This window comes from Ascaphus truei, chromosome 1, assembly GCF_040206685.1.
Source record: "Ascaphus truei isolate aAscTru1 chromosome 1, aAscTru1.hap1, whole genome shotgun sequence".
NCBI lineage: Eukaryota > Metazoa > Chordata > Amphibia > Anura > Ascaphidae > Ascaphus > Ascaphus truei.
The window spans coordinates 311,531,636-311,550,346 of NC_134483.1; the positions used below are offsets into that span (position 1 = coordinate 311,531,636).

The 18,711-nt window shown below is 45.2% G+C and overlaps 1 protein-coding gene across 4 annotated transcripts in view; it reads right to left on the minus strand.

Moving 5' to 3' along the window:
• PSD3 (pleckstrin and Sec7 domain containing 3) overlaps positions 1 to 17,148 on the minus strand; it is a 586,117-nt gene extending 568,969 nt beyond the window's left edge. The window contains exon 1 of one of the 4 annotated variants that reach the window (XM_075605135.1): positions 16,326 to 17,140. In XM_075605135.1, coding sequence (XP_075461250.1) covers positions 16,326 to 17,045 — 720 coding nt within the window. In that variant the 5' untranslated portion in view covers positions 17,046 to 17,140. Of the gene's footprint in view, positions 1 to 16,325 lie in introns of all 4 variants that reach the window. The other 3 variants (XM_075605145.1, XM_075605197.1, XM_075605186.1) reach the window with 3 other exon arrangements.
• Between the last annotated feature and the right edge of the window lie 1,563 nt (positions 17,149 to 18,711).

Here is an 18,711-nt window from a genome sequence, read left to right on the forward strand (position 1 = left end):
CTCTGACCAACCCAACGGAGTATGGACCACCATAAAGGTTTGTGTGTTTTTCCCATAGACTTCAATGGCGGCCGTTCCCCATTGACCGGCTGTGGCGGAGAAACCCCATAGGCTTCAACGGCGGCGATGCCCCGTTGAAAGTCTATGGCAGCAGACTCCCATAGCCGCCAATGGTGGCGGGTTATCATTGAAAGTCTATGGCGGCGGAGCCCATTGTTTTCAATGGGGATTTAGTGAAAAACTGTGATTTATTTTACAGCGGAGAATTTTGTGTTAAAGTATGAAACGGTTTAAGTGATATTTGTGTATCTCCGGTTCTGAAGGTCACAGCGGGCTGAAACTTGGACCCTATAATGTCCCAGTTCCGGCATTAAGGTCTTGGAAGTTTGGACCCGCTGGACCTAACGGAACCGGATATTTTAATATGTTTGTGTTTTAACTTTAATATTGTATTCCAAAGCGGGGATAAAAACCCGCGAAGATTCCTTCACACAAAGGAATGCAGATAGTCAGGGGGGCGATCCAAAGTCTAGAAACCAAGTACTGATCAAAAGACTCTGCCACTCTAATTGTTTACCTGAGGGCGGAGAAGCATCAAACTGGAGTGGTTTGTAAGTGTTATATCTTACACCTACAAACAAGGAAGATCCTGCCAGATACTTCATTTGGTAGACTGGTCGGCGCCCCTGATTTAAATGTGGGGCGACAGAAATGAGACCCTCAGAGTCCCAGTACGCATGGGCTAACAAGCTGGGGGGCATGGGTTAAACTGTGTTCCCACGTTAGAGATTGGATACAGATAATTGTTCTCCAATAGTCTGTATTCAATGTTAAGAATAGGGTTACAAAGGTATATAAGCTGTGGTCAACCCTACAGTCTTTGTCTTCTGATTACATCTTGAATGTCACCTGATTGCTGGAGAATTGCTATCTGATACTTCTTCATCCCCCAACCCTAAGTGTTACCTTCTTGCCTGTTAATTGTACTATATTGCTGTGTTCACCTATTTAAGGAATAAATATATTTTATTATATCTAAGCCTTGTTCAGTTCAACCCAGTTATTTGGTGTATATTATATCTTGTCATAAGTTACCGTGACACAAATATTCACACGGCCTTATGGGAGTTCGATCTTCTCAAAGGTTTCGTGTCTTTAATTCTCCCAGGGGGGGGTATTGCTCCTCAACTCCTCTCTGTAAGTCTTCCTGTCTTGTCTCCATGGCTTCTCACCTGGTCTCGGAGTGGTGGGGGCAGATGAATGTATGGGATCAGAGATTAAGGCAATATCATCAAACTGTTTGGCAATAAGGCCAAACTAACCTTACACCATAACAGTGCACGTGGGTGCAAATACCGCAGTCAATTCACTCCTATGTGTACTAGGTATACTAGCTGGGGATTGGAGAATATAATATTATATACTCACACGGCCTAGTGTGAGTACAATCTCCAAATGGTATCTTTATTCGTTATTCCCTGAAGGATTCTTGCATCACCTTGGTGGTCCTTACACTTGATATAACACACTCACGTGATACTTAGGGGTACACACCTCTCTTACAGCACTCCTGATGGTTTAGGGGGTAAGTGATGTGAAAAATACATATATATAGATAAATACTTACACAGCCTTGTGTAAGCAAAGGCTTTTCAAAGGTCTCTTTTCCACTCCCGGGTATATTCTCCAAAGATTAGCAGTCAGGTATAAAAGTCCAGAATTTATTAAAATTAAAAAACGTAAATAACATAACACTCACAGTATCACACACAGTTCCAGTAGTTGTTGTAGAAACTCAGGGGCTTGCTGCCTTGGCACGCTCCTCGCCTCCGCTTCCGGACATACGACAGTGGAACGCACCGCTGGAACGCACCCTGTGAGAACGCTACGGTAGCCACTAAGGGACAAAAAACAGAAGATCTCTGTACTCCGTGTCCAGGATCCAGTTCGAGCAACGCGTTTCACCGTAGCTTCATCAGGCGCTCAGGAACTTATGGTGAAACACGTTGCTCGAACTGGATACGGAGTACGACATCTGTTTTTTGTCCCTTAGTGGCTACCGTAACAATCTCACAGGGTGCGTTCCAGCGGTGCGTTCCACCGCCGTATGTCCGTATGTGCCAAGGCAGCAAGCCCCTCTTTCGACAACAACTACTGGGACTGTGTGTGATACTGTGTTATGTTATTTACGTTTATTAGTTTTGATAAATTCTGGACTTTTATACCTGGCTGCTATTCTTTGGAGAATATACCTGCGCTCTAGCGGTGCCGGGAGTGGAAAAGAGACCTTTGAAAAGCCTTTGCTTACACAAGGCTGTGTAAGTATTTATTTATATATATATATATATATATATATATATATATATATATATATAAATATATATATATGTATTTTTCACATCACTTACCCCCTAAACCATCAGAAGTGCTGTAAGAGAGGTGTGTCGCCCTAAGTATCAAGTGGGTGTGTTATATCAAGTTTAAGAACCACCAAGGTGATGCAAGAATCCTTCAGGGAAAAACGAATAAAGATACCATTTGGAGATTGTACTCACAAAAGGCCATGTGTGTATAATATTATATTCTCCAATCCCCAGCTAGTATACCTAGTACACATAGGAGTGCATTGACTGCGGTATTTGTACCCATGTGCACTGTTATGGTGTCAGGTTAGTTTGGCCATATTGCCAAACTGTTTGATGATATTGCCGTATTCTCTCATCCCATACGTTCATCTGCCCCCACCACTCCAAGGAGACCAGGTGAGAAGCCATGCAAACAAGACAGGAAGACTCTACAGAGAGGAGTTGAGGAGCAATACCACCCCGTGGGAGAATTAAAGACAAGAAACCTTTGAGAAGATCGAACTCACAAGGCCGTGTGAATATTTGTATTATTGATTATATCTATTAATAAATCCCGCATTCACGTAGAATACACTGAAAAGAGTGAATTGACTGAGGTCCTAACATCCTCTTGAGCGCCCTCGAAGTGTCAGGTAATTCTGGCTAAAATATTAGCCAGTCCACCTTTGGTATTTATCTTGATTTATTATTTATTTTTTACATACAGGCATACCCCGCAATAGCGTACGCAATGGGACCGGAGCATGTATGTAAAGTGAAAATGTACTTAAAGTGAAGCACTCCCTTTTCCCCACTTATATGAATGTACTGTACTGCAATCGTCATATACGTGCATAACTGATGTAAATAACACATGTGTAACAGGCTCTATAGTTTCCCCGCTTGCGCACAGCTTTGGTACAGGTAGGGAGCCGGTATTGCTGTTCAGGACGTGCTGACAGGCGCATGCGTGAGTTGCCGTTTGCCTATTGGGCGATATGTCCTTACTCGCGAGTGTACTTAAAGTGAGTGTCCTTATAGCGGGGTATGCCTGTATATATATTTTATTTTAATCTGCACTCCCCTTGTGTTTTTTGTCTCTACTATTGTTTGCGGGGAACGAGGAAAGGTTCCCCTTCAAAGGGCCTCGAGCAGCGGAAATTGAACAGAAGTATATACCATTTACAAGGTTTACGAGTGGGGTCTAATAGCGCACATTAGTGATCATTGGGTGTTTCACCCTATTTGGTTTAGCAAAAAAGTTAATTCAAATCAATTATTTGCAACAAGTTCACTTAAAAAGTCAATTGGCATTGCATGCTTGATTTCAAAATTTGATGAAAGTTTGACAAACGTTTTTTGAAGGGCTGTTCTCTTGCCACTTAAAAAAGTGAAATAGCAATTTTTTAACAATATCGGCTATTTTGATAGATCTTTTTGGCGACAAAGGTTTGACCAAAATATTTTGTGTTTTTCAAACTTTTTGTAAAGTTTTTTCTTAACAGGAATGAAGCAAATCTCAGCAACTTTGCAAAAAACATAACACTGACCCAGGTCAGGCAAAGCAGCTAGCACAAAGCAGATGGTGAATGCACGTTTAACTCTATTGTACAGACTTTAATAACAGTACTACAAAAATTCTCATTCCTAAAATTAGAAGTGGCTTAGTAATAACAAATATATATATATATTATATATATAACGGGTATTCCCCCACCCAATCTCAGATATAGTGTGGGTGCGAAGAACATACGGTGTTACCAGGTGTGGTGCGTATACCTGTCCGGCTCACAGGAGGCCTGAGCCTCCGCTAGTGAGAGCCTGGGGTGAATCCTCTGGAACGTTTCTTGGTTTCAGCGCCTCCACCTATGTAGGATTCTATGGGAATGTAGAATGACCCTAACATAGGAACCTACCCAGAAACCACATACTGTACACCAGTATTATAGATAACAGGTTTACTGAATGAACAAAGGATAACTATTACATCATACTCATAACATCACAACATTATAATATCCCCACACGGTGCCCACAGCCCAACCCCTTTGTCCCGTGGTCAGCGCTGCCACTATGTGTCAAGAGAATGTTATGATTTGTTGGTGCACTTATATAGAGTACCTGCCGAGTGCTCCTGCACTCGGGCCTGCAAGGACTTCGCAAAGTATCTGTCGACCGGTGATCCCGTCTGATCCGGTGGTTCCTTGCTTGGGGTCCGCCAGGGGCGATCCCACCCTGAAGATAGTCTCTGTCTCTGGGCACAGACTTGAGCCCAAGTCTCCTTTCAGGAAGCGCAGCGTCCGCTGTGTCCCTGTCTATCACTGGCACTACATGACACGGTCCCTAACCTAGGGCCTGTCCCTGTAGCACCACATGCTGGGGAGTGAGGACCTACCTGGGACCTAAGGAGTTAACTGGCCTATCCCGTCCCCCTAGCTCTTCCCGGTCCTAACTCTAACTAACTAGTACCTAGTACTTGCAGTAACGCACTGCCACCTACTTGGTACGTACAGCAAACGTGCTGCACAACACTGTGGCTGCCTGTCAGACCTCACAGCACTGACAGCCGTGACTCTGACAAGACAGCACTCACGCTAAGGGCAGAGTCCCTACCTGGGGCCGTCTCTTATCAATTACCCACTAACCTGGTGGAGAGTTGGGGCCTACCTGGGAGAGGGGGACCTTACACGATGCAAGAGCTTCACTCGTTCCCTGCACCCTTCCTTCCCTTCTGCTCCGCTGCTCCAACTGACAAGCGTGCTGCAAGCCCGCGAAATTTATCTTTCTCTCCAGCACAATCCTGCAGCCCTATTGGTTCCTATGAGGCACCTGGTGCCTCCCTCGCTAGGCCCTATGGGAATTGTAGTCCTGGGGCGCCTGTAAATACATTGGGGCCGCGTGCGCGATTCTCCTGCGCATGCGCGAACATCTAATGGCCGGCTCAACCTTTCTCTGCCTATTCTCACGCTCGCGCGACTTCTCCCTAGCTCTAGTGACCTTCCTGCGCATGCGCGAGTCACTGTGCAATGGCGGCGCCCTCACCGCCCGGCTCCGGGAGCGCCGGGAGTCCTGCGACGCGCGTGCGGCCTTGGCAACCGGCCCTGGCAACCCCCGAGCCGGGGCCTGACCGCCCTCACCACTGCGATCGCCGGGCGGGGCCGCCATTGGACTCGGCGGCACTCGCGATCGCCAGCAAGGTGAGGGGGGTGCTGACAGGCTGGGGAGACCTGGCTATATATATATATATGTATATATATATATATGAACAACAAAAAAAGAAAGCGCCCGATCCTAGTGCAATATGAAAAAAAACACTTTTAATACAATCGATTGGGTCCAACAAAAATACACTCAAACAAATAAAAGGTAAAAGCATGTTATGAGTATACTCATTCGCCTCCACGTGCTGCTGTAACTCCGTTTGTAGACTGCTCTCTCTTGGGTTAAGTGTCTGCTTCTCCAGTAGCCCTTATCGGTGCAGGAACTGTGAGAGCCTCTGGAACCGTGACCTCTACTGGCAAACCGCTCCCTTCAAGGATAGAGCTCCGGCCTTTCCCGTAGTTATCCGGTGGGTATCGGGGTTGGAACTGTAACCCGGAAGTGTAATCGCCCCCTCTGTGTAAACCGGATGCGGAGCAACGGATATGCGACCCCGCTGTTGAGATCTTATTGTACCGGCAAAGTTCCAAAGTCCTGACACAACTGTGCAATGATAAAAGGCAGCAAAACGGCAGCGAACGAGTAATAATAAAAACTGGTCTGGATACCAATAAAAAATCCTCCGTTTTGCTGCCTTTTATCATTGCACAGTTGTGTCAGGACTTTGGAACTTTGCCGGTACAATAAGATCTCAACAGCGGGGTCGCACATCCGTTGCTCCGCATCCGGTTTACACAGAGGGGGCGATTACACTTCCGGGTTACAGTTCCAACCCCGATACCCACCGGATAACTACGGGAAAGGCCGGAGCTCTATCCTTGAAGGGAGCGGTTTGCCAGTAGAGGTCACGGTTCCAGAGGCTCTCATAGTTCATGCACCGATAAGGGCTACTGGAGAAGCAGACACTTCACCCAAGAGAGAGCAGTCTACAAACGGAGTTACAGCAGCACGTGGAGGCGAATGAGTATACTCATAACATGCTTTTACCTTTTATTTGTTTGTGAGTGTATTTTTGTTGGACCCAATCGATTGTATTAAAAGTGTTTTTTTTCATATTGCACTAGGATCGGGCGCTTTCTTTTTTTGTTGTTCGCAGATTCCTGGGAGGTCGTTGGTCCTTGTGGAGAGCTGCCAGATCCTATTTTTGAATCCCTTTTTTTCATTTTTCATTTTCTCTTTTTATTTTAATTTTAATTTTAATATATATTTTTTCTTTCACAGAAATTTGTATTTTATTATATTATTATATTACTTAGTTCATGTATTTGTATTAGTGATTTAGGGTTTTAGCTATTTTAGTTTATTATATACAGGTCCACAATTACACCCATTGATTTTAGTTTAGCATGTATAGAAAATACCAGTAATAATTCAGCTATTCTATTAGAATTTAATTTATGTATAGTCAATCAATTATGCTAATCAATACTGTTTATTAACTACATTTAGATCTTTATTACCTGTTGAGCGCAGTCTTTTTTCTGTCTATATATATATATATATATATACAGTGCTCGACAATCAATTATAACTACACGCCCGTGGCGAGTGGATTTAGGCCGCTGGCGAGCCGTTGCTGCGGCTCTAGGAATTCCCCTGCTCGCGCCATTTAAAAAAAAATAAATAAAAATAATCCCCCTCCCTGATTGGTGTGACGCGGGTATGTTCCTGATGCAGAGGCTTTGGCGCCTCTTCCTGTTTTAAACTACAATACTTCCTGGCTGTGTCGGAGGGATTCACCTAGTTTCTGAGGAAGGGCTGTGGTTCAAGCATTTAGGGTCAGCCCCAACCCCCCCTGCCCCCGATCCCTGCTTGCTGCCCGGGGCGTGTGGTAGGCTGGGTGGGTCCCGCGGCTGCTGCCCAGGCGCTTCCCCTCTGTCCCACGCTCCTTTGCCACACGTGTAGTGGGGGTGTTCCCCCTGGTCTCTGGTCCCGGCTCCCGCTTCCCCTCTGGTCTCCGCTCCCTCTCCGGTCCCCGCTCCCGCTTCCCCTCCGGTCTCCGCTCCCCGCTCCCGCTTCCCCTCCGGTCTCCGCTCCCCGCTCCCGCTCCGGTCTCTGCTCCAGCTTCCCCTCCGGTCTCCGCTCCCTGCTCTGGTCCCTGCTCCAGCTTCCCCTCCGGTCTCCGCTCCCCGCTCCCGCTCTGGTCTCCGCTCCCTGCTCCAGCTTCCCCTCCGGTCTCCGGTCCCCGCTACAGCTTCCCCTCCGGTCTCCGCTCCCCCTAGGTTCCCGTTACTGCTCGCGCGGGCCGCGAGATGGCAGCGCGGGTGTTCCCCCTGGTTTCAGGTACCCGCTCCCGCTTCCCCTCCCGTTTCCGGTCCCCGTTACTGCTCGCACGGGCCGCGAGATGGCAGCGTGGGTGTTCCCCCTGGTTTCAGGTCTCCGCTCCCGCTTCCCCTCCGGTTTCCGGTCCCCGTTACTGCTCGCGCGGGCCACAAGACAGCAGGGCGAGTGTTCCTCCTGGTCCCCGTGTCAGTCTCCGCTCCCCCCCCCCCCACAGAGTGTGTGTGTGTATGTGTGTATATGGGATAGTGTGTGTGTGTGTGTGTGTGTGTGTGTGTGTGTGTGTGTGTGTATGGGAGAGTGTGTGTGTGTGTATATGGGATAGTGTGTGTGTGTGTGTGTGTGTATATGGGATAGTGTGTGTGTGTGTGTGTGTGTGTATATATATGTGTGTGTGTGTGTGTGTGTGTGTGTGTGTGTGTGTGTGTGTGTGTGTGTGTGTGTGTGTGTGTGTGTGTATATATGGGAGAGTGTGTGGGGGTGTGTAGAACACCAGAGGTACCCCTCCAATCAGTCACCCCCCCACCCAGTCAGTCAAAGTCACCCAGTCAGTCACTACCTCCCCACCCAGTTACCCCCCATCAGTCAGTTACCCACCCCGTCAGTCAGTTACCCCCCGTCAGTCAGTTACCCCCCCATCAGTCAGTTACCCCCCCGTCAGTCAGTTACCCCCCACCCGCCCAGTCAGTCAGTTAGCCCCCGTCAGTCAGTTACCCCCCCCCAGTCAGTCAGTTACCCCCCCCAGTCAGTCAGTTACCCCCCCAGTCAGTCGGTTACCCCCTCCAGTCAGTCAGTTACCTGGTCAGTCAGTTACCCCCCCAGGTCAGTCATTTACCCCCCCAGGTCAGTCAGTTACGCCCCCAGGTCAGTCAGTTACCCCCCCAGGTCAGTCAGTCACCTCCCCTTGTCAGTCAGTTACCTGGTCAGTCAGTTACCCCCCCAGGTCAGTCAGTTACCTCCCCCAGTCAGTCAGTTACCCCCCAGGTCAGTCAGTTACCTCCCCCAGTCAGTCAGTTACCTGGTCAGTCAGTTACCCCCCCCAGGTCAGTCAGTTACCTGGTCAGTCAGTTACCTCCCCCAGTCAGTCAGTTACCTGGTCAGTCAGTTACCCCCCCAGGTCAGTCAGTTACCCCCCCCCCCCAGGTCAGTCAGTTACCCCCCCCCCCCCCCGTCAGTCAGATACCTCCCCCCCGTCAGTCAGTTACCCCCCCATCTCTCTCCCCTCTGCCTCTGTCTCTCTCCCCTCTCTGTCACCCTCCCCTCTCTGTCACCCTCCCCTCTCTGTCACCCTCCCCTCTCTGTCACCCTCCCCTCTCTCTCTCTCCCCTCTGTCTCTCACTCTCTCTGTCTCTCTCTGTCTCACTCTCTCTGTCTCTCTCTGTCTCTCTCTCTCTCACTCTCTCTGTCTCACACTCTGTTTCTGGATCTCTTATTTACCCTGTATATCGTAACTGCCCTATTCTACACCGAAATAACCTATAATGCTTTCTTCCAGATCTGACTCAAGCTTCACACGGAAGACATCGGAACCCCCCCTAACCCAGAAGACAGGTAGGAAACACCTCCCCTCCAATGTATAACATTGCGGGAATGAGGTACCTGCACATTGAGGGACTGCGGATCAGGTAAGATCCCAGGCGGGATTGCTGCTTTAAATATTGTGAAGCGGGGGCATCCAGACACTGGTTAAGGGGTTCAGGAAACTAGTCATTCACATCTGGCTTTTTTTTCTAGATCCGACATTTACACTCACACATGTAACAAGGACTAATTGTAGTATAATTTAATACAATAAATAAACTTATGTCAAAAACGAATGTTCTTACTAGGAATTTATTCAATTTATTTCATTTATGGATATTTTTAAATGCGGGGCTGGGGGCGGGATTAGAGGCGGGGTTGGGGGCGGGACTAGAGGCGGGGTTGGGGGCGGGACTAGGTGGCGAGTAGATTTTTTGGTTCGGCGAGTAGATTTTTGGGTGATTTGTCAAGCACTATATATATATATATATATATATATATATATATATATACAGTGTTCGACAAACCTATACATTTGCTCGAGTGGATTTAACATCGTGGCGAGCTCCTATTGGCCGAAGCAGCACACGTTTGGTACTAGGTGGCGAGAAGATTTTTTTGTGTGGCGAGTAGATTTTTTGGTGATTTGTCGACCACTGTATATATATATATATCTGGTTTACTAATTAGCAACATATAACAGTTATATTCCTTTAACCGTCTATTCACAAGTCCTGTTAAACTACACATGGTAGCAAATCTTCTATCAGAGAGATAACCTTACATTTGGAAAAAGTAACTTTGATCCCAGAAGCAAACAGAAAAAATGCATTAGTGGGTTATGGACACTTTAGCAGCTTATGTAATATACTGTAGCACTAAATATACTATTTTAGCACAATTCTAAAAAATTGTATGTTGATTAATGTGTTTATTTGGAGTTGTCATTTGCAGCTATAGGAGCAAAAGTGAGATAATATTATGTTGCTATATACAGTATACTGTATAGTAAAGGAGTCAGGGCACACAAAAACAGTAATAATACAAAAGACTGGAGCGGGTGCAATTGCTAACTTAAAAGGGTCATAAAGCCTTTTTCAGCCTAAACTTTGAGCTAATAAAGACATTTATTGTGCCATTTGGTGTGCCTGTTTTTCTTTTTTTACGAGATAGAGATAGACATAGACAAGATACAAACAGCGCAACTTAAAACAAATATCAAAACAAACTAAAACTTCTAATTGAAATACCACACACAGAGGTGTAAACCCTTAATATTAACTTTCCCTACACAACCTGCTGCCAATTAGGTCCACGGCTCCACATATGCCGTTATAGACAATGTCAGAAGAATGACCTAGGCGCAGACATGTGGGGAAAAGAAAAGAGAAACAATCATAGGGTAGTATATACATGTAGCCAGGGTCCCTCTGGTCTCCCTGTCTGCAGGTTTCTTTCCCCCTTGCGTGTGTGCTGCTGCGGGGGCGAGCGCGTTCCCGGGGGCTCCCGGTGGCAGCTGCGACAGGACGCCGCCATGTTTAATGTGTTCATGCATGTGCGGAGGCTTGCGCGTAAGCAGAGCAATTGCGGCGGCCATGTTGAGGTTGGCGCGGGAGTTCGCGCCTGTGCCGTGCAATGCACAGAGTTTGGCAAGCATAGAGGTGGCCATTACATGTGTGCAAGAGCTCTTGGAAGTTGCGCATGCTCAGTTAAGAGTAGCGGCGGCCATTACAGCTTCAGACATGCGCAGTAAAGATCGCGCACGCGGTCCCCAGAGGAAAGAGCTGTACCAAGAACTACAATTCCCAGCAGCCTCTGGGGACTGCACTTTCACCCTGGTCACAGGCAGCATTGAAGCCAATAGAGCTGGCAGCCTCTCCTGCAGCAAAGAAGATACAATGTTGTGTGCAGACAGGGTTTTGTCAGTTGCATCCAGGAAGCGATTGGGGAAGGTAGTGTACACAGGTGCAGTGCTCTGCTGTACTAGGCCCCAGACACCCCAGGCCAAGGTAGGCCCAACTCCCCACTTGGTTAGTGGATAAGTTCATAGGGAAGGCCCCTTAGGTAGGGACCCTGCCCTTATCCGAGTCTGAGTCTTGTCAGTGACACAGCTGCAGTGCTGTGTGCTCTGACAAGAAGAGACAGTGTGGCTTGCAGTGCAGCCACATCAGTTAGTTTGGCAGTTTCAGGAAAGCCCCCTTTCAGTGCAAGGGGGGGGGGGGGTTGCTTTCTATAGTACCCAGTTCTATGTGATATCACCGGTGCCAGTTGCACTCAGTGATCGCGGCCTGTGTCTGGGCTCAGACAGGCTCTACAGCAAGAGACTTTCTGTGGGTGCGACACTCCACGAGGGAGACACCTCACGTGGAGGCGGATTCCTGTTCCTGCGTCAGACCCTTTTTGAAGAGCTTTACACCCGGGCACGGACGTGTGCCCGGGCAGGTATCTATAAGTGCACTAACTTTACCAGCAGTCACTCACTTGGGGTATTGTGGGACATTTGGGACTATTGATATAACGTGTGGGGTACAAAGCCCTGCGTGGTGACCGGGTAGTTGTGCCTATTAGTGTTATAGAGGGACACTGTCAATATCATATTGTTGAAGTATGTTATGTTATGTTATTTGCCATATAGTAAACCCTTTTAGCCATAACCTTTGGTGTGGGCTGGTTACTTTATGGATGTTCCTATGTGAGAGCCACTCTACACTCCTAGAATCTCACATAGGTGGAGGCGCTGACAAGAAACGTTCCAGAGAAGCAGACCAGGCTCTCACTAGCGGAGGCTCAGACCTCCTGTGGGCCTGACAGGTATAACGCACCACACCTGGTAACATATAGGTTCCCCCTCACATACACTCTATATGCGATTGGGTGGGGGAATACCCGTTACATACAAATAAGAATATCCAAAACATGGTAAGAAATGCACTTACAGTTAAGTTGATAAATATATGCCTTTTGTCCACTTCAGGGACAGGGAACACAGCTTGGGGTTCTTGTCTCAACCAAAAGAAGATCTCCCACACTCTCTGGTAGCTGCGGCAAATGATCCCCTTTGTAATTAACCTAGGTAGACAGCTTCCATTTCCGAGATAGTTCCCGTTTAGGGGACAAGGCAGGGAGAAAAAGGCTATATAGTGTAAAATCGGTTAATAACAATACTTATTAAATACCTTACAGGTAATGCACTCACACTTTGTAAGTGGGAAATGAGCAGTTGAGAGTATTGAAACCGAGTCTCTCACACAGTACTACACCGAATCCAGCACCGGCGTTCACCCGCGTTCACTTCCGCATCACGTGGTCATCGCATCGTCTAGCGGGATCTCGGCTCTACTGCAGACTCCGGCTCCGTGGTGGAAATTCAGTCTCTCACTGGATCTTTCACTGCTAGCTTACAACCTACGCGTTTCTCCAATGTGGCTTTGTCAGGGGCTGATACCTAATACCTGTCCCTACCTAGGGTTATATATACACCTCATTTCTGATTAGCCATTCCTAAAATCTGCTTTCAATTGGAATAAAGAGTCCATATTCCTTTACATGTATTCCCTATTACTGTGAGCATTAATGAGAATTGTAGAATGACACCATATATTTTAACTATTAAGCTAATAATTATAACTCAAAGTAATGTATTAGTCTGGTGATTTTTTTATTTTATTTTTATTAATTATGTAAACTGTGTAATGGTGTTAAATGTAAAGTGCTTTTTTATAATTAAGAACTGAATCAATGTATATAGGTGTGTGAGGTATAATACGAATGTGTTAATAGAATTAAATATGATGTAATTGGCCATCTGTACATCTGATTCTGTACTGTATAATCTGTAGGGAGCAAGGTGTACTTAATCAAATGCATGGAGTATTACACCCAGAACGCATTCCCCTCTATTTTTGTTTATGAATAGTACGATAAATTCTATGTACAAATAGGTTATCAGGTTAATAATTAAAATATATGGTGTCTTTCTACAATTCTCATTAATGCTCACAGTAATAGGGAATACTGTACATGTAAATGAATATGGACTCTTTATTCCAATTGAAAGCAGATTTTAGGAATGGCCAATCAGCAATGAGAGGTGTATATATAACCCTAGGTAGGGACAGGTATTAGGTATCGTCCCCTGACGAAGCCACATTGGAGAAACGCGTAGGGTGTATGCTAGCAGGGAAAGATCCAGTGAGAGACTGAATTTCCACCACGGAGCCGGAGTCTGCAGTAGAGCCGAGATCCCGCTAGACGACGCGATGACCACGCGATGCGGAAGTGATCGCGGGTGAACGCCGGTGCTGGATTCGGTGTAGTACTGAGTGTGAGAGACTCAGTTACAATACTCTCAACTGCTCATATCCCACTTACAAAGTGTGAGTGCATTACCTGTAAGGTATTTTACAATTATTGTTATTAAACGATTTTACACTATATAGCCTTTTTCTCCCTGCCTTGTCCCCTAAACGGGAACTATCTCGGAGATGGAAGCTGTCTATCTAGGTTAATTACAAATGACCATGGGATCTTGTTGCTGCAGCTACCAGAGAGTGTGGGAGATCTTCTTTTGGATGTGACAAGAACCCCAAGCTGTGTTCCCTGTCCCCTAAGTGGACAAAAGGCATATATTTATCGACCTAACTGGAAGTGCATATATTACCATGTTTTGGATATCCTTATTTACAGTGGTCGACAAATCAACAAACAATCTACTCGCCACCTAGTACCACACGTGTGCTGCTTGGGCCAATAGGAGCTCGCCACGATGTTAAATCCACTCGCCCGGGGCGTGCAAATGTATAGGTTTGTCGAACACTGCTTATTTAGATATACTGTACTACCGTATGATTGTTTCTCTTTTCTCCACATGTCTGCGCCTAATCATTCTTCTGACATATATACACACACACACACACACACATATATACATACATATATACATACATAAACATATATATACACACACACACATTATTTAGGTTATGCTGGGTGAAAAGGTTACTAAAAACCCTCCACCGTATAGCATATAAAAATATTACTTGTGAGCACATTCACTTGTCTTAGATAGGTCTGCAACCCCGCTTTTCGCCATTATCACGTAGCATACAGTGCTTCCACTGCAGCAATTGATTCTGGGAAATTACATGCAAATGAGCACACAGTGCCACCTTTTGTCTCAAGTCCATTATTACATGGAGCCCTTAAGACAATGCTCGCTGTTTTAAACATAGCCTGGGAGGAGATGCAAAGCCACTGAAACCCCTCACAGACAGTCTGTCTGTGAATGGGTTCACTAGCTTTGCATCTCATCCCAGGCTATGTTTAAAACAGCGAGCATTGTCTTAAGGGCTCCATGTAATAATGGACTTGAGACAAAAGGTGGCACTGTGTGCTCATTTGCATGTAATTTCCCAGAATCAATTGCTGCAGTGGAAGCACTGTATGCTAGGTGATAATGGTGAAAAGCAGGGTTACAGACCTACCTAAGACATGTGAATGTGAGATATATATATATAGATAAATAGATGTATAGATATATATCTATATATGCAATACGATACCGTTTGCAAACGAAATCAGCAGGCAGCACTCCAGAATTGAACAAACAAGTGTATTGAAAAAATAAACACAAAACCAACGTTTCGGTCCACGAATGGGACCTTTGTCACCAACTTCCCGTGGGGGAAAGAAACATTGATAATATATCTCACATAATCACACAATATGGGTGTGCTTCCTTCTTTCCTGTATCTATGTATATTATGATATATAATGTTGCTGAATCACATACTGTAGGATTGCAAGTCTAGTAAAACTTAAGAGTAAGAGCGTCAACTGAAGACATGACTGGCGAGAAAATTGACTTGCTGTACTCTGCATACGACAGTCTCTATTTATGAACTAAATAGTAAAATATTAGCGCTTGAAGTGTAATGGTACAGTAGTAAGGGCACGACTACTTTTTTATTTTCACACCCTGAATACCACTACTTATTTCTATTTACAAACATACAATTCTACTTATTTAATTTTTTTATGAAAAAAAAATTCATTTGAAAAAGCCATCCCTTTTCTATTTCTATTTTCCCAGCATAAATATTTGATAAATCTTTCTAAAACATGATTTAAAGCGTTTTGGCCAAATGTTTAATACATATACACTGTAGATCTTTTTTTTAAACCAGGAAAAGTACCACTACTTTTTTTTAAGCCACCTCAGACACTGTAAAACATTATTATGCACAATAGTTCACAACATATTTTTTGTTCTACTACAATACTTTGTGTATGCGTTGTTTGTTTCATGTAACAAAACGTATTTACTCCAATACCACTCTACTCACCCAGCCATAGGCTGCGCTCATAGTGCCGGCGACGCGACGTCGCGGTAAAACAAATGTATTGCCGCCGTCGTGTGCGCTTATAGAAGAAGCGACGCAGCGACGACTTGGTCGCGATCGCTGGAAGTCAAGTCAATATGATTTTTCTAGCGACCTTGGCGTGACGTCGCCGTCGCTATAAGTGTAGCCATACACAGCATAAACACCAGCTATTGCTAAATGCAACTATTCATCCTACACAGTGTTAACTTTAACAATTACATATATAGTTCTACACCCTTATTGCAAAATACATTCATTCAGTAACTTTGACTCATATATTCATCTTACAAATGTACAAACATCTAGTGTACTGTACTCTATTTCTCTGTATCTATTTTTCAAACTTGTTCATGTGCACTATATTCTTTATACGTTAATATGTACAATGATAACATAATTTGTCAATGGTATTACATGGAATATTAATTGGATATGCAATAGTCAACGTAATCTGTGTGTGACTGACATGCTACTTATTTAGTTCGCAAAATGTAATTTTTCAAGACATTTACAATAGTTTTTTTTAAATTATTATTCTCATTTGTCAATCCCATAGCAAACTGGGTCTCATTTAATTAACCCCTTGTTTAATGTGACTCTGCTCCTCTACATTAAAGCACAGCACTACGTGTCTTACCTTCTCCATCTTCACAGGGCTGGCAGATGGGGATGTCACGGTCACAGCATGGGAAGTGGCAGGCATCTGAACCTCTGGGTTGAGAGACAGTCCAGCTAAACCGCTTGATTTCTCTACCACAGCGTCTCGGAAACTTTTCCTCTCGGGGCTTCTTAAAAGGATAGGTGTCTTCACCAGTGTAGATTTACAGACCTCCACCTTCCACCAGACCTTGTCCTCTCCTGAGCTACACGGAAGATCCCTTGTATTCCAACAGCTGTAAGAATAGCTGGGGCAGGATGGGGGAGAGGAATGCTGGTCCCGGCTATGCTCTGAGAAAGCAGCCTTGTAATGGGCTGTAGTTTCTCGCAGTGTGTTATCCAAAGCTGCCCCTTGATCAGGGAGGAATGTCTTATCCTTGGCATTGACCACATGTGGCAAGGCGTCTGCTTGGGCAGCACTCGGGCTTCTTTCAGTGCCATTGCTCATTGCTGTGCAGATGTTCACACATGAGACCCCAGTGGAGGAGGATTGGGCTGTGCACACTACACTCTTTATCCTGCTGCAGGCAGGCTGCGTGTCTCCTCTCACGGGAGAATCTGGCCTCATTGGGTCACATGCTTCTCCTCCTCTCACAGCTAAGAAACTTGCCTCTGCCTTCTGTGAAAGTTCAGCAGATTTGCTTGGTGACTGCAGCTGGATAAAGAGGAAGGAAGTTTTCATCTGTTGCTGCTCAGCCATTTCCTCAGCTTGAACTTGTCAAGAGATAGTTGGATATCCTACCATGGAAAAGGACACAACCCAGCCATGGACCTCCCTGAAAAGCTCATCTTTTGTACACTGCATACCTGAAACAAAAAAGAATGAACATTTATATTATTATTATTAGTAGTAGAATTCACACTGGTCATCTGATTTCAAATATGAGAAGTATGGTTGGGTTTTCACCTACAGTAAAAGCAATCTGCCATGTGTAGTTCTGTCCTATGTGTTAAAAAAAAAAAAAAACAGGGCTAAATACATTAAAATACGAGAGCTGGGCCAATGTATCCTGCAAATATAAAATGAAATGATATCTATGATTATTACTGCTCTTTTAAAAAAATTATTATTGCTGTTAATTACTATTATTATCATCAATATTATTATTCATAAAAAAAAAAATTACAGGTGTAATAACATGTAAGCGCTTTATTGCTTTTATACCATTTTAAATGTGGTTGTTTCATATGCAAGATATTTTTTTTTACCAGCTTTACAAATTTAGGTCCAAAAATATAATAGGTAGAATGAAAAAAAACTAGTACAGCGATTTTCAACAATGGTTCTGTGGCTAACAGAGGGGAGAGCTGGGACTACAGTCCCAGGCAGGGCCGTCTTAACAGCATTATAGGCCGCCGGGCAAAGCAGTGCACTGGGCCCTGCCAACTCTCCGCTACAAGTCGTAATTTTTCTCCTTCTACCGAGTTAGCGGGAGATTTGAATGTTGAGGCGGGTGATTGGAAAATTGGTGTTAAATTCTGGTCTGTGCATAGATTAGCATGGGGCCCCCGGGCAACTGCCCAGCATGCCCATGTGTTAAGACGGCACTGGTCCCAGGCCCGGCAGATCCCGAGCAGTGGCTCCCCGACATTCACTTCAATCACCTCCCTCCTGTGGTCGGCGCCGGAAGTTGAGTCAGACCAGAGGAGGGAGCTGCAATTTATATTTAGGGGTTATCATATCCACTTAAACCTTGTCTACAATACACTTTCCATCTTCACTTTCCATCTTAATACCCATTAGGTGTATCATTGTGATTTTGCTCTTGCTCCTTGATGATATTCCCATCAACACTGAATTACGCCATTTATGATATAATGGCATAATGAACCTGGTATGTATCTCAACTTTATTCTTTCTCGTGGCCTCATGGAAATGTTACTCTATCCACTACAAACTCCTCCCTCCTGGCCCACACCCAATATGACCATACACACTGGACTACTCAAAAGCCTTGCACTATCTACTGAATGTTGGTGGAGAACTCTAAAAACCAGCACACCAACCACCGCACACTCAAATGGCAAACACCACAAATTAGCAACTTGCAAACAACTTCTCAAATTTCTACTCTTACTATTACTCGCTTTAGCAGGTCCACAAATTTCAGTTCTGTCCCATTCCCCGGAGAATGCCCCGGGCATTTAAATTCCAAAAAGGTCTGTCGCCCACATAAATACCTGGAGCCTGCTGTCCAAACTGGATGAACTAAGAGAATGGTGCCTTATGCATAAACCCAAAGCCATCGTTCTCACAGAAACATGGCTAACCCCTAAAACTCCTGATGCAAATATCACAATTCAGGGGATACTCCATTTCTAGGAGAGATAGGTCAAAGAGAGGAGGTGGGATGTTATTTTATATT